The sequence below is a fragment of the Eptatretus burgeri genome, chromosome 17, assembly GCF_056783735.1.
Source record: "Eptatretus burgeri isolate ZD-2024b chromosome 17, Ebu_testis_v1, whole genome shotgun sequence".
NCBI classification, from domain to species: Eukaryota; Metazoa; Chordata; class Myxini; order Myxiniformes; family Myxinidae; genus Eptatretus; species Eptatretus burgeri.
This window is the reverse complement of record NC_140977.1, coordinates 50,413,439-50,430,208: the sequence shown is the minus strand read 5'-3', so window position 1 is coordinate 50,430,208 and position 16,770 is coordinate 50,413,439. Positions and strand designations below refer to the sequence as shown.

Genomic DNA, 16,770 nt, shown 5'->3' with positions numbered 1-16,770 from the left:
CTTTCCCCATTGTCCAAATCATTGATGTAAATAATGAATAATAATGGTCCAAGTAATGATCCCTGATCTACCCCGCTACTTACACCCTCCTAGCAAGACATACTCCCACTCACAGCCACTCGTTGCTTCCGACCACGAAGCCAGTTTGCAATCCAATTCGCTACCTGACCAACCACTCCACAAGCCCTCACTTTGGTTACAGCCTCCGATGTGGTACCTTCTCAAATGCCTTCTTCATGTCCAGAGAAACTTTGTCCACTGCCTTTCCATCATCCACCCAATCAGATACTGCTTCATAGAACTCTAAAATATTTGTTAAACAGGAACTACCTTTGGTCAACCCATGCTGATTACCTTTACTTGGTTTGTATTTGTTTAAATTGTTCCTCATCTCATCATTAATTCATGTCTCCAACACCTTCCCCACAACTTAAGTCAAACTAACCAGTCTATTGTTTCCCAATTCTTCTCTGGATCCTTTCTTAAACAATGGCATTACATTTGCGACCTGTCCAAACTCCTGGGAACAATTGAAAATATCCTTTAACATTTTGCTTTCCTGCTCAGCAACCTCCATCAATAATCTCAGGTACATATTATCTGGACCGGAGCCTTATCGACTCTGAGATTACCTTGCTCTTCCTTCACTTCCTTCCCTCCAACCTGGATCTTCTGTAAAAGTCCTTCTTCACCTCCTTGATAGATAGTCTCAGATGTTGGCAATTGTCGTGACTGTTCTTGTGTCAAAGTTGAAGAAAAATACGTGTTTAATAAGCCTGCCATCTCACTTTCATCACTAACCTCTCTCCCGGTGCTATTCCTCAATGGGACCACACTGGTCCGAACCTGTTCTTTTCCCTTGATGTATTAAAGAATGCCTTGCTATTGTGCTTAATATTCTGAGCTATGTCCTTCTCATTCTGTGTTACTTCGATAATTATATAAATCTAACTCCAGTCCTGTTATATTAAACGTAATAAATAAATGCCTTCTGCTTCTCCTTAAGAGCTGTTCCTCATCTCGCCACTCAACCACCCTGGTGTCTTTCTTCTTCTAGTTTTACACCTCATTGCAATGTACTTACTCTGCACCCTGCACATTTGCTCCTTGAAGGTTTCCCTTTTCTCTGATGCTGATTGTCCTGTTGTTAGAGTATCCCAATCTACATCACCCAATTCTCTCCTCATCCCCTCAAAGTTTGCCTTCCTGAAATCTAATAGCCTTACCCTACTATCCTGAACTCTAACCCTGAACACAATCTTTGCACACACAATGTTATGGTCACTTGCTCCAAAATGCTCCCTGACCTCCACCTCCTCCAGCAGATTGGGATCGTTACTGTAGATACAGTTACACAACGTCAGTACAATTTCAGAACATTTATTCACATACAAGACATATTTATTATGCGCACATAGGAGTTTCTGAACAGACAAACATTCCAGAAATATCAATACAATTGGAGAATCTTCGTCTTTATATCATTTTCAGGAAGACAGTTTTTTTATCATTTTCTGGCACTGATACCAGTTCACCGGTCTTGACAATTTCCAGATGAACCTGATCTTCAGTTTTCTTTGACAGCTCCTGCTTAAGTGGTTGGAACACATGTTCAAATCCAGACATTTTAATCACACAGAATGCCAGAATGACGTCAAACACCAATTCTAATGGCCATTAAAACAGTTTTCCATCCTATGTGAGTGAAAAAGTTAGTCTGCTTATCCCAAAACTGGGAAGATATATTATCTTGAAGCGACTGGAGCTTCGTGGAGACATCTGGACATTTTCTTAAATCCACATTCCAAGTTGTTTGTGTCTTTTATGAAAATTATTTACATTGCTTTACATGACAGGCAATTCTTCTTTATATTCAACTTACTGGCAAAGTTCAAGCTCTTTACACTTTCAATATGCAGGTGATCTTTCTGTACAGAGGAGAAATATAATTATGTTCATTCCAAATGGATTCATACTTCAAACATCATATCATATTTTAGTACATTTTATTTCAGGATTAATATATTTTATTTTAATATCAAGTTTTAATCATCATCAATTTATTTATTTTATCACCCACAAATCCATAATGATAAAATGTATCTTCATGACTAAAAGGAGGTCGAACACTGCACTCCCACTCGTGGGCTTATCGTAAAACTGGGTGAAAAGCAATCCTGGACGAAAACGAGGAAATCCTCATCCACTCTGCCCTTTCCCTGATCCTCCACCCAAACTATCCCTGGCAAGTTAAAATCCCCCATAATCAATGCTCTTCCCTTACCACATGCCCTCCTGAGTTATTCACGTACTCTTCCTTCTCACCCGGAGCTTTATAAAATCATCCTTCCAGTATTTTCCTGTATTCACAATGTCTAATCTCGACCCACATTGAATCCTCAACATTTATTCCTTCCTTAATGTCAGCCCTTTCTCTTGATACAATGCTGTCCTTTACCCAGATTGCTACTCCTCCTCCTCCTCCTATTCTCTCCTTCCGATCACACCGATACACCTTGGAGCCTTCGAATCCTGTCCTCCAGTAACTCTCCTGAAACTATGTCTCACTCACTGCAACTATATCGTACACCTCGCTATCTATTTTGGCTTCAAGGTCTTCCATCTCATGATTTAAACTTCTGGCATTGGTGGAGAATATATTTCACTTTTCCCTTCCTAAATTCTATTTTCGTGCCTGTACTTACTCATCACAATTGCATCATCCGTTCATACCTTAAGACCTTCCCCACCCTCCGCTTACCTAAAAGAGCCTGAATTCCTTTCTCAATTCCCACTGCAAACCTTGCTGCCCCCTTTCTATTTAACATATGACCATCATTCTGGAAACACTCCCTTTGTCCCCAAAATGATTCCCACTAATGTCAGGTTTTGACTTAATGGTTTGGGCGATGGGCTTGGAAACCGGGCGTCCTGAATTCAAATCCCACTCAGCTGTTTAATCAATATGCCTGGTGTTGGCTTAATGGTTAAGGTTGTGGGCTTGGGATCCTAGGGTCCTGAATTCAAATCCCACTCAGCTGTTTAATTAATACGAGGTGGGGTGAACTCGGCCTGTCATCCTTCCGATGTCGGCAAAATGAGTATTAGCATCCTGGTATCCTGCATCGGAGTGGCGACCTGTGCAAGATTGTGCCCAATAGCCAATGAGACTGCTTAGGCAGCACAAACACTCTGCACAGAGTCTGGTCCCGATGGATGGATTCCCACTGCTTCTTAAATGTAAAACCTTCCTACCAGCCATTGGTTGTCGTCTATCGCTCTGCTCATCATTTCTATATTTTTTCCTAATCTTGGGAGAATCCCAGAAAACATGACCTCACAACCCTTTGCTTTCATGACCAATGTTGTTCAAACTTGTCACACAGATAAAGAATGATGGCTCACGTGTGAACGTCATTTTATTTCTATATCAGATCCAAGATGGCCGACTGGTGGCCATTTTATTACTTGAACGTGTCCCCAACCATTTCTCAGACATGGTAACCAACTGGAAGACCACTTTTTGTCATACATATATATGGGCCAGCCCTTCAACTCCTTCAGAAAAATTATTAAAACAATGGGACAATCGGGGCTTTGACATTTTGTGTCGATTCAGCTTGTTTAATATTAATTCAATGACACAAATCATCTGTCATCATAGTTCAAGAACCTCCATTTCTGGAGGACATACTTCACTGTAAATAAAGGTTCAGCGGTGTGGTGCATAAGGGTGATGTTCTCGACTGCTGCTTACCCATCGTTAAATTTATCATTTTATGAAAACAAAAGTCGGATAAAGGTGAAACACCAACAACAGCACGGAGGGAGAAATTATATGGAGACAATATGGACATACAAGACATACAGGCAACGATGAGGGATAAGGGAGAGCGCAAAGGGTGGACAAGGTGGATACATGAACAAAATTTTTGGGAGGGTTTAGGGTCGTTGAATGGGTGCAGAAAAGATCATGATTTTGGATTGGGGGTCGGGGGGGAGTGATGGTGAACAGCTGTTTTGAAGACCTGGATGGAAGAATGACATTGATTTGAGTGAGGAAGATGGTTCCACAGGTGGTGAAAAAAAGGAACGAATGAGTGGAGGTGAGCAGTGATCCTGGATTTCGGTCGTCTCAACAGAAGGGGTTGTTGATGGACTGTGTGTGCTGCACAAACCTTGGGGGGGGGGCTCAGGGGGAAAAATACGAAAGAGCAGAGGGTACAAGACCAGAAAGGAGGCAGAAGAATCATGGAAGATGCCCAGTCCCAGGAGTTTCAGTGACTGAACCTCCTCAACAGGATTGTGAAGAAAGTGGATGAGGGGGGGCGGGGGTGGAGGCAGTTACCAAACAGTACTTTCGGAGAGAGATCGTGAGAATATGATATTTGTCAGGAATGAAAATCACATTCCAAGTGTATGACCATCTTGTGATTTTGTCAATGTCTGAAGAGAGGGTCAGCAAATGGGTTTTGAGGATTTTTAAGAGTCAGAGATATGACTTTTGAAGATTTGGAATAAGATGGAGGCCAGGAACACTGCCTTGGAGCACTCCAGCCTTGACAAGGAGAAGAGATTAAAGGATCTGTTGAGAGCCACACGTTGACGACGAGAGGAGAGGAAATTAGGAAGCCAAATGTGGAGTTGACCTTGGATGCCATCGGCAAAGTATTGACGTGTCGAGTGGGTGTAACCCCTTACCTGGACGGATGGCAATGCTTCTCCCTTCGACTCAACACGATGGATGCCAGACAGTATGAAAAGCATGAGATATTTCGAGAGAGACTGCCGTGATCTCATATCTGACATTGAGGGCCTCCATCCATTGTTGGGAGGCGTATATTTTTTAGATCAGGCATATCAAATGAAGGAACACTTCCATTCATTCAGATTTGCACGACTCATCGTATTTCAAAACACCGTGCCACAAACGGGTCCCTCAACAATCTCTGCTAGCAAATGTAAAACATGCGGCCATCGATGACAATGCCGACCAGACATCACTTGTTGGGGTAAATACGCCTGGATATTAGATGTATAACTTGAGTGTTTTCACATGACTTCAATTTATTTTTCAAGATCTTTTATTTCCATCACTCATATTAATTGGTAAATATGAAAATGAATTGTCCCAAGTGGAACAGACACTCATCTCCAAATTTAGGCCTGGTGTAGTTGGGCTGCATTAGGTGAAGGTTGGGGGGGAGCGGGTTTAGGGGATTTAAAGGGACTGACTGACATTGTCATTACTTTAATAACTCTTCCCGACTTCATCGGAGACGAGCTAAAAAATGGATTCCACTTTTGAGGTGATATCATTTATCCGTGAAAATATTGTGAAAAATCAAACAAAGTTATCAAGCACTTCCTTTGGACACCGAGCTCTGGAGATTCGATTGTTTCCTCTCCAGCAGTGAATACTTGTAAATCCTGAAACGAGAATCCATGTACATGGCAATCAATTTAGTGAACATTCGACATATTTCAGACAAGTTCAGTTACTGTATAAACGTATCATTCAACAGCAACTCAAGTCTTGTCTCAAAAAAAAAATTCAAGTCTGATACTCACTTGTCATACACAAAACCAGACACCCCATCCCTGTGCTGATTCTTTTGGTTCTCCAGGTTATTTGTGTCCTTTCCCCAGCAGAGGATGAGAAATCCCAAAGTTCTGGTTTTCTTTGTGTTTCAAGGTTCCTTCCAAGGTCTTCAGTGTGGAAATTAACACCTTGGACACACCAAGCATCAAAAGGAAGAAAGGTTAAGGATACCGTTACTTTGGTTCCTCTTAATATCGAGGAATACTCATTGTTTCACAAGGGATACTCCAACACAAATGTATTCCATTTTCAGCAATATCAAAACTCCATTGGAAAGTCCGTTATCATGGTGGATTCTTTCACTGAGTCTTCAGTACATTTCGTACTTCGACACAAACGCATTGTTTTATCACACATCAACCTATCTTGGTTGGAGGCCGAGTCATTGTCAGCGTGCAACCAACACAGGTAGATCGGTGTACTCCATTTTCTATCATCTTATTCCAGCCACCATCTCCCACCCGTGTGCAATCATCCATCCCCAGCTCCAACAACGCTTCCCCACCCCAACATTGAGGTCACATGTGCTTTCACAAGAACTCTCACCTGGTTAACCTCTGCAAGGTTAAACTGAATGCTCACCTTCCATCCTTGATCCTACTTTTCTTACTATGGTGTCTGTAACTGTCTGAGTCAGAGGACTCATGCTCTTCCCTTCCACTTTTCCCAAAACTGATGATGTCCATCACCACCTTACGGCTTCTCCTACACTCACTCCTGATCTCTAATAATGCTGCAACCACCCCACCCACATGGGTCTTCCCCTCACTGCATTCCCTTTCTCATATTGCAATGGATTTATGCATTTTCCTTTGTTTTTTCGATGCATACTCTGCTCTGCCTGGATGTCAGACCGATAAATCAAACTTAAATATTTTATTTATCACCCTTGATCAAGTGAAATGAATCGAAAATCTAAACCATGTGAGAAATGTAGAGTGGATTACCAGGAGGTTGTGTCATTGGGTGTCGTGCATGGCAATATCGGTGCAGAGGTTACGGTGTCCATCAACTCGGCAAACACATTGGGGGTACCCTGAGTGAAAAACAACACTGGGAATCTGTTCTGTTTGCGTCGTATCCTGGCAGACAACGAGGCGAAAAATCAAAGCAGGTATGACAGCAAAGGTTGTTCAAGAGGGGAGTCCCTCCAAGCATCAATCAAAACATCCCCTCCAAACACGTGGATCAGTGTTTGTGAGTGACGACAATGGTGAGTCTCACTATTTCTAACAACAAGTACCGAGTACATGGCTCTGCGGACCCAAGTAACCAATTCTATTGGAACCACGTTTAAATTTGTTAACTTTGGACTCAATGATTAGACACAAGAACATACAGCGATTAAAACTGGTGTACAGTCGCTTTCACTACTTCACTGGATGTTAAAATTGGTTGGAATTGACTTGGAGCTTCCAATAATGAAGGATAATGAAGGATAACGAAGGACCCCCAGGGAGAATATTTTATTGATACCTCTGTCATACATCACATGCTATGGCAGTAATATTGTATGAACGGAAAAAGATTTGGACATCTTCTTCTCCAAAACCATCCAACCAAGAAAAATTGAAACGTGTCACATGTCATCATCTCCCCATGGGGTATATCAGGTGATAACAATGACATCATCGGTGAAGTGGTATTCAAGCCAGAAGTTGAATCAAAATCTGAAACTTCATACATCTGATCAAGGATGTGAGTCAAGAGTTAAATTTATGATGTCATCAGTCACGAGGTCTCGCTGCCATCTTGGTTTGAATGTGAAATAAATTTTTTTTTTAACTTTCTCTAGAACCAGCCTGGTGTTGGCACAGTGGTTAGGGCAGTGGCTTGGGATCCCAGTGTCCTGAGTTCAAGCCCCGTTGGCTGCTGAATTAACACTAGGGGGTTGACTCAGCCTGTCATCCTTCCGAGGTTGGCAAAATCAGTGCCAGTGTACTGGGCTCGGTGTATGCCCTGGTTAGAATAGGTGTACCATATCCCTGTGTGTCGTAAGAGGCGACCAGGGTTGGCGTCAGGAAGGGCATCCGGCCATAAAAAAAACATTGCCTCAAGAAAAAGCCTAACCCCTGCAGAGCAGGGAAAAATGGCTGTAAAAACGGTCATTTTATTTATTTTCTCCAGAACCGCTTAACAGAGCTGTTAATCACAATTGTGAATGTCCACGTGTAAATGAAGATTCATATTCGTGTGTTTGTGCGTGTACACACGCCGCCACATCCACATGTCATCTCCTCATGTACGTGTGGATTTGTTGAACAATATTGATATGTATTAACATGAGGAAATGTACAAATTATATTGTGATTATTCTTGTATTTGTGGACATTAAACGTCGTTATTATTCCATTTTGCTTTCCCTAAAAACCTCACCTCATCCCCTAATTTTGTAATCGTCCTGTCGAGTTATATATCAAGGAAAACATTTTCAATCGATTCATTACATCACAGTGCTGTCTTTCTTTAAGATGAAGTATTCCCTTGATGTACTCACCAGTTGATGTGATTTGTCAGAAAAGTGAGACCCCACCCTCAGGTCCCCATGATGGGTTGTGTGGGCCAATGGTATCTGGGGCTCCATGCATTTGCATCGGTTGCATGGCCCTCACTCCTCTTTCCGGGCCCACGTTGATCTTGGGGTCCAGGGCACGGGTCCTGCGTGCCTGTGCATTAATCCACCACTGCAAGCAGGTGCCAGCCGCAAATGATGGCTCATCTCAGATCAAGTGCCATGATTGCTTGAAAAGAAACCCACGATAACAAAATCGGATCATAGTAAGTTGCCCACGAATGGAAGACACCCACAATATTTGAAGGTTTATGTAGAATATATGTAATATGTCACGCATTATAAATGTATGATCACGTATCAAATATGTGTGGATATAATGTGCAAAATGTGTAGAAATCAGAAACGTGTGTGTGTGTGTGTGTGTGTGTGTGTGTGTGTGTGTGTGTGTGTGTGTGTGTGTGTGTGTGTGTGTGTGTGTGTGTGTGTGTGTGTGTGTGTACACGCCGCCACCACTGTGTCAAACACTCATCTCCACTCGCAAGTCTTTTCGACTGAACGGAACCTTCCCTGGTCCTGAAGCATCCATCTTCACACCAGCAAGGAACCACGTCTCATGCACAAAACCAAAGATCAATCCGGAACCAAAAGCAAAATCCCAGCTTCCAACCTGGAATCCCAAGGGTAATGACAATCGTGGAGACAGCAATGGTCGTGATAAATTAACTATCAGTGTTGCAAAGCAGAACAACTTCGTCTAGTAGTGCACAATCAGAAAGTCAGGAAATAAATAAATGAATAAATAGTGGAAGAAAAAGCAAATCAAACACCGTTGGCCCTTTTTATCATCCCCATCTGATCTCAAGGCTCATGATACGGCAATGCCAGGTTTGAATCCCATTTGCTTTTTCTCTCTTTTCATTATCTACAAACTTTCTTGTCAATCGATTTGAAAGTGCATTCTCCTCACCTCTTTGTCCCACGTGTGATTTATGTACAAGCTCCACCTAGGGTCTTACATCAATTTGAATCATTATTTCATCTGCAGCCTGTGGCTGCTGGTTGCATCGATGCTGAGAGTATGGCGGTGCCACTGATGCATTGCCCCTGTTTTCAGTAAGCTGGTCCTCATTTCGCTGACCTCGGAAGGAAGACAGGCTGAGTAAACCCACCTGGTGTTATTTAACAAGACGATGGGCTCAAACGCAAGTCCCGAAGATCTTCAGTCAATCGCGATTCAAAAATGTAAAAAAATATACATTAATATACACGTAATATAAAAGTGAAATGAACAGACTCACTTTCAACTGCAAAAGCCACTTTATCTCAAGACTCAACTCAATATTGAACGTTATCTCAAGACCCATGAATATATCTGCTGTTCTTCCTCCGCTTCAATCGGTTCATCTAACCAGATGCTTGTCAAAGTAGACATCTCTCTGGCTGTTACGACAGAACCTCCTCAGCACCGTGGAGTCTGGCATTTCACTCAGGCCGACTGGCAGGGACTTCAAGCAGCCATCAAGCTTCTAGAATCTCGACTGGTCTCCCATCTTTACTTCCTCTTCACACTACACTGAATATGCTGCTTAGGCTCTCCTAACAATGGATGGAGGTACTCAATGCCAGACCTGAAATCAGGGCCATCTCCCTCAACATATCGCGTGCTTTTGACATGGTCTGGCACCCTGCTCTGCTCACCAAACTCTTCCCATGGTATCCAAGGCCATATCCACTCATGGCTCACAGACTTCCTCTCCTGTCACAGCCAATGAATGACCCTAAATGGAGTTCTCTCATCCCCTCTTCCTTGCCAGGCTGCAGTTCCTCAAGGTAGTGTTCTGGGCCCTGTTCTTTTGCTGGTTTTCATTTCACACTCTCACGATATCTCTCGGAAAGGACCTTTTGGAACCCACCGCCCCCCCCCCCAACAACCCCCTGACCCAAACCCCCCATTTACTTTCTCAATGATCTTCTGGAAGAAGTCCTTTCCTTCAAGCTTCTGGATCTCACTGTCTGCCATGATCTTTCCTGGGAAAGCACCATTTCCAACCTGGCCTCCAAAACCAGGCACCGACTGGGAATCCTCCGTCGTGCAAAGTGCTTCCTCAGCCCAGCTGAGCTCCTGACCACATACAAAGGTTTCGTCCGCAGCTTTATAGAGAACTGCTCTCATACAATTCCATGTAAAGAGACACTGCAGACCCACAAACTTGGCAAAATTATTTTTCCACGTAACAAACAAAGAGAAAAACGAACCGAAACACGACGTCCTCTCCTCTGGTGAGGGTAAAAATAATAATTCGCCAATACCTTCCTTTGGTCATGATTGGTATTTACATACTCGAACCAGAAATTCTACCACTCTTTCCTCACGGACCAAATCTGATGAAAAATCAATGATGTAAAATAATCAAAAAATATCAAAAACGTACCTCATGGGAAATAAAATTATCTTCCATTTTGACCTCATTCACTGTCATTTCATTCTTGCAGTCTCGGTCTTGTGGTACTCCGCTGTGGGTCAAAAGATAAATGATAGTGGATACGTGAGATGGAATGAACAAATGAACCCTGGTGTTGGTGACCCTCTCCCTCTCTATCCGCTGTTCCTTTTGTTCGGTTGTGTCTTGATTCATTCTTTGTTCGATCTCTTCCATGAGCCTTCACCCTGAACAACAAAAAACAACTCTTCGGTCTTGAAAGGAAAACAAGATTGACCTTCCCTGCCTCCACTTATTGTCTTCCTCGGTGTTATCTCGACCTTGGAGCATGATGATGAAGGGATGGGAATTTTATACCAAACAAACAAATTGTTCCACTTGCTTGAATGAGACAGGAAAGTGTTCCAGCAGCGGGACCGTTCATGGTGTGAATGAGGCACGAGTTTCTCTTTTGTTTTGTCCTTCGTGCCTTTCCTTCCAGTTGAAGATGGCTGGTTGTTCATCATCACCTCATGGTGAAGCTTGTGGGCAATTCGAATCATTTGTTTCATCTGTGTAACCAACATCGCCTGTCCCAGGTATGTTTATTCATCCCCACATTAATATGCACACCTCACGGTCTGATTTTCCACTTACCTAAACAAACGATTAAATTATGAAAACTCAATCAGTAAACCTCTTCCTCCATCAAATATCTTGTGCGAAATAATCCAAAACATTTATTTTTCTAATGGGACCTCACCTTGAGAACATACCACCGATATGCAAGAAAGGTATTCAGGTCGTCCCTGCACCCCCCTCCAAGGTGATGTGTCGATTGTGTGACTTCAACATACCGAGCGAAGTACTCGTCCGGGAAACTCGCCCGAGCCTCTCTGTCGAGGTCTGAGGTGGGAAACAGGTGGCAATAAATAACGAACGAATGTTCCCTGAATATTGTTTTCAGCAAAACCTGAGTGATTGTGAAACACAAGTGAATGAGAGAAAAATGTCCACTAGGAAAAGCAAAGAACCTGGAAAAGATTAATTATAAACAACACTGGAGAACTCCTTATGTGATGAGGAAATAATCTATTTTCTTGGAACAAAAGTGTCCGTCCGTTTACTGGGATTCGTTAGATATCAGTTATTGTCGGGTTTTCCGTCTGTGTGTGTGTGTGTGTGTGTATGTGTGTGTGTGTCTGTGTCTGTGTCTGTGTCTGTGTCTGAGTGTGTGTGTGTGTGTGTGTGTGTGTGTGTGTGTGTGTGTGTGTGTGTGTGTGTGTGTGTGTGTGTGTGTGTGTGTGTGTGTGTCTGGAACGCGTGGCTCCACAGCACAAACCAGCAAACCGATTTCGATGAAACTTGGCAAACAGGTGCGATATGGGCTGGAAGTGTGCGCGTTTGACTTTTGTTGCTAAGCAACCACCCGTTGCGATGCAGCGGCCGAAAAACCATGTTTTAAGAACCCAAACGGTAACTGACGTAGCGCAGCTTCAATGATAGGTAGAGCGACTGGACCAACTCCTGCCTATTCCTTGCATCCCCATCTCGTTATCGCGGCAGCATAACGTTCCTCTATCTCTGATAGTTTCCGAATGGCAGCCCTCTGAATGCGGAAAGGTGGTGAACCAGGGAATATGTTAAGTGACCTTGACCTCGGAAACCATCGACGGCGGAACGTTCAAATTCGGTGTATGGATAGAGTTTAATAACTACTACAAAACTGAACTGCAGCAGTTTTCCAGATTTGATCACCAAGGGTGTCGGGGCTGAAATACGCAAAAATACTTTTTGTCGACCTACGTTCACTATTTTCAATACTTGTCCCACAGTTTTGAATGTGAAGAAAGGAGACTTCGGAATGAAACACTTCGAGATGTTCAGAAAATTTTACTCGAGCCGATTTTTGATTTAGGTTTTATTTTTCAAATGGTAGTCCTGTGAGGGGTGCCAGTTGGCAAAATACGCAATAGGAAAAATCTTGCCAGGCAGAGGAACAATTGTATGTGAACCAATACGTCTTGGCAATGAATTTTCGTCGGTGGATCAGTCAGAATGAAAAGCATCGTATCCAGCACTTCGATCCAAGCGGATACCTCGTCGCCTACCGGCTTGTTTCTAAAAATGTCTGTTTTAATAACTCGTCTTTCCAGGAGATGAAGAGGAAGAAGCAGGACTTGGAACTTCAACAAAGCAGTTCCAATGGTAAGATGGGAGGAGCCCTTTAAAACAAAGGACGACGACGATGACTACTACAACTACAAGGACTACGATGATGATGACAACTTCTACTGCAACTACCACTACTACTTATAAAAGATCCTTTTTTTGTGTCACTCAATTTCACATCCCCATTGAGAATCACAGATACCCGTGCAATATGTTTTTTAAGTACAACACGCTTATCTTCTCATTAATGAAATAATAAATACAAGCCTTGTCATAATAAACAAGGAAGTTGTAAAAACACCAACTGGTGATGCTCCATCAACGACGGTTACCTCGGAAGAACGTCAACTGTTCAATGTCACTTCGACAGAGCGCACAGCGGATCTGTCCAAAGTCGTGTCGGCACATTTCTCGCAGACACCACACACAGAAAAAGTGGTCACAGGGATGACACCTGTGCGGTCCAACTGCGATGTCTTGGCAAATGGAACAGGTGAGATTCTGCAGATGCTCCTTCTTCTCCTTCTCTATTATGTTTGATTCCACCTGTAATCGCAAAAGAAACAAATCACTCTCATGGTCGTTGAACACTTGTGTGGAAATATACTATTTCTATCCAGAAACATGAACAATCGCAGGAGCATCGATATTCATAATTGGTGATACATGATGAATGATATTTGACCAAATATACATGAACGATTCAGGTGTGTGATGTGGAGGTGAATTGAGAGTTTTTAAAAGGTGAGCAGGTTAATAGAGGTAAATAAAGAAAAGGGAATGATCAACTGGTGAGAAGTGTGGAGAAGAATGGAGGGGTTTGGAGGGGTTGGAGGGGGATAATCGTGAGAGATATTTACAAGGAATTACCATTAACTAAAGATAGAATTGTTCAATGTTCACGTGGATTTCCACAAGTGGTATTCGTCCTGGATATTAAAATTTCTCAATTTAAAAACAAAAACACTTTTTGAATGAATAAATGGTCAAATAAAAGATCAAACATCATCACAATGTTGAACATCTTTAACATTTATTTTTATTAGTTCAACACGTGATGTTGAACCCGAATACCAAAGTGCAAGATTTTCAAAATCCATGAAAGACTCAACAATGGCAACTTGGCATGAAAAACCAAAATGGACGATCATACAAGGAGCTGCTGTTTCAATTCTTAAATAAAGCAGAACCCTCCACCATCACCCACCTCCCCACCCCCTCAAAACACAAACACACACACACACACACCCACACACACACACACACACACACACACACACACACACAAACACACACACACACACACACACACACTAAAACATACATACAAACACACACACACACACACACACACACACACACACACACACACACACACACACACACACACTCAAACATACATACAAACACACACACACTCAAACATACACACACACACACACACACACACACACACACACACACACACACACACACACACACACACACACCTTCTAACCCAACATACTTTTAATTGTTCACAATTGTTTTCTTCCTCTCTGTTCTTTCTTGACTTCCTCCCTTTGCTGAACCACTTCCGGATCTTCCGGAAAGGTTTTAATTTTTTTTCACCAACTCTCTCCCCCTGTGAAGAGGAAGGAGCTGAAGAATTGTTTTCCATCTCAACATCTTCGATCTACGGGATTAGTAAGGAACACACAAACCACATGTGATGAGTAAATTAAACATTCAAACTCAAGATCTTGATGAATAAACTAACAGTTTGATCAAAATGGTGAAAAGTCCTTCACCCTTGGCATTCCAAAGATGGTTTTACATCAAAACTCACATTTTTACTATTTTGTTTATTTGGATAAAAGGGAGGGTTGGGGGGGGGAGGGGAGGGTGAATTTGAGGTGAATGTTGGTATTTTTGTGTATGTAATATGTAGACTTCCCCCAAAGGTTTCTGTCATGTCCAGGTTCGGTTGTGTGATTTGATCGATGAGTTAACTTGTTACCATGAACTGTTGGTAAAGAGTATAAAATGTAAATATCTGACGTGAGTGATGAGTGTTCGATGTTCTTTCATGGATTTATTTTGTTATCTTTTAACATTCCCAATTGGTTGTTATTGTTACTGTAACTGTAACTCACTCCGTGGATGATGGTGCGGACGGTTTATCTGGTTCTTCACGTTTATTTAGATTGTTCCGTTTACCCTGAACAATGGTTATGTTGATGGACGAGTGAACAAGTCACAGGAACAGTCGATAATGTTCGGATTTAATCGGCAGTGAAAGAATCACGAATGAATAACGAAGATCTGTTCCGACAGCTTGAAAGAAAAGAAGAACCCATCGAGTTCCCACATTAACTAGTTACACATGTGACGAATCAAACTAGTTACAGAACAGTAAGTGAAGGCCCATTATCGATAAACCAATTATTATAATTATTACCTCAGGATTCTCCTCTTCGTTCCTCCTTGTATTTTTCCTCCTCTTTCCACAACACCACATCTTGTTTCCTTCTCTGGAAGTTTACAAGAAATGGTTCTTACAATCGAGAAAGCTCCAGAAGGTTCGAACGTCGTGGACAACAAGTGGAACAACACGGCCACACGACCCGCTCAAACCAACGACGTTCAGAACTGGAACAACAAAGCTTTGTGCGTCACAATGGGAGGGGGCGGGGCTTCATCTCCATGGTTACCATCAACAACAACAGTGTATCGAATAAACTAAAACACTGATGACGTTTCCGTACATATTGATTTCAGAAACATGGATTTTAAATAAAAAATTAATCGATTTCTATTCGGATCGTGAGAGAGGATCAGTTTTCGCTTCGACATTTTCCCGTTTTCTCATTTCATTTCATCCCGACCGCGCAGAGAGCAGTGAGATACCATGGTTCCCGTCTGTGTGACGATCAAACAAAGTGGGAAATCAAATTTAATGGTTATCAGAGGGTTATGGAGGAGTAAATAACAGGAACAATAACTAATGTAACATGTTCGATCGGGTGGTGTAACAGGCGATGGTAACATGGCGGTGAAACCCGTAATTTATTTATTTATCCATATTTACACCTCTTTAATCGTTTATTAAAAAATGATTATATATTTAAACCCCTTTACACATTTATTGAAATATATTTGTATATTTAAACCTCTTTCCTCCTCCTCCCCTTCCTCTTCATTAAAAGTGTGGACCTCAAATATCCGGGGCCTTCGCTCAAACCTTTCAGATCTTTCCATACAGGTTGCCACTTACACTTCCATGACCTAATCTGTTGAACTCTCTCATACATTATTTTTAACAACAAAAACGATCTTATAATGCTTCATCTTCCTCTCTCACACATGTGGTACTCTTTACTGTTTCACAATGCACTACTATTCTGCTATTTTAACAGACTGCTCTCATTTCGACCTCTCCTTCATACCTTGCCTAAAAAATCCAACTATTACAGCGCTTCTTCTCTCCATTCTCTGAATTCGCCTTCATTGCATCCATCAAGAATTGTGTTAAATCGCATCTCTGACCTAAAACTTTTAAAAACCACAGCTTGCCATGGATGCTCGCTTTCCATCAACCGTTCTTTTTTTCCAACTTCAGTGCCAACTCACCCCCCTCACTCCTCACTCTCACTCTCAAAGCAACCATCCCACTCTTCTCCCTCCAAGCCTCCCTCTCACCTCTCTCAAAAATTCCCCCCTCACCTTTCTCCCACCTTTCATCCCCCTCACTCTTCCTTCTCAAAGTTGCCTCCCTCTCATCCACCAACCTGCCTCCCTCCACTGCCCTCTCACCTCCATCTCTTCACTCCACCTCCTCAAATCCTCAACTGCCTTCTTCCTTGTCTCTTGTCCCCCCTCTCCCCCAGCACCACAGAGCCTTTTCTCCTCCTTATTCGGCCCCCTCCCCTCGCTATTCTGCAATACCCCACACTCCTTCAGCAACCCTCCTTACCTGCCCCCCTCGTCCCTTGTCCTACCCTCCCCCTCCCCCTCCACCTCCTGCACCCAAAGCCTCCTCCCCTTCCTCTTCATTAAAAGTGTGGACCTCAAATATCTGG

General features: G+C 42.6%; 1 protein-coding gene across 6 annotated transcripts; it reads right to left on the bottom strand.

Moving 5' to 3' along the window:
- Positions 1–1,414: 1,414 nt before the first annotated feature.
- Positions 1,415–15,623, bottom strand: LOC147010074 (uncharacterized). Of its 6 annotated transcripts, XM_085861446.1 has the most exons (9): positions 15,150–15,623; positions 14,217–14,384; positions 13,042–13,255; positions 11,301–11,443; positions 10,550–10,631; positions 8,100–8,784; positions 6,550–6,684; positions 5,572–5,730; positions 1,415–5,430 (listed from the first exon to the last, which is right to left on the bottom strand). In XM_085861446.1, exons 1-5 carry the CDS (start codon positions 15,207–15,209, stop codon positions 10,599–10,601), a joined length of 618 nt encoding a protein of 205 aa, XP_085717572.1. In that variant the 5' UTR covers positions 15,210–15,623; the 3' UTR covers positions 1,415–5,430; positions 5,572–5,730; positions 6,550–6,684; positions 8,100–8,784; positions 10,550–10,598. The 6 variants fall into 6 exon arrangements, with proteins under 6 accessions (XP_085717572.1, XP_085717574.1, XP_085717569.1 ...); XM_085861448.1 differs by lacking the exon at positions 8,100–8,784 and having other exon boundaries at positions 6,550–6,638; XM_085861443.1 differs by lacking the exon at positions 10,550–10,631 and having other exon boundaries at positions 15,150–15,620.
- Between the last annotated feature and the right edge of the window lie 1,147 nt (positions 15,624–16,770).

Bases quoted from the DNA above. Each gene is read 5' to 3' on its own strand.
- LOC147010074 (XM_085861443.1), bottom strand. From the start codon at position 15,209: ATGTGGTGTTGTGGAAAGAGGAGGAAAAATACAAGGAGGAACGAAGAG. The intron at 13,256-14,216 runs GTATGTTGGGTT...TTGCGATTACAG, and splicing joins ACAATTGTGAACAATTAAAA to GTGGAATCAAACATAATAGA. The intron at 8,785-11,300 runs GTGAGGTCCCAT...TTGGGATTCCAG, and splicing joins ATCGGTGGTATGTTCTCAAG to GTTGGAAGCTGGGATTTTGC.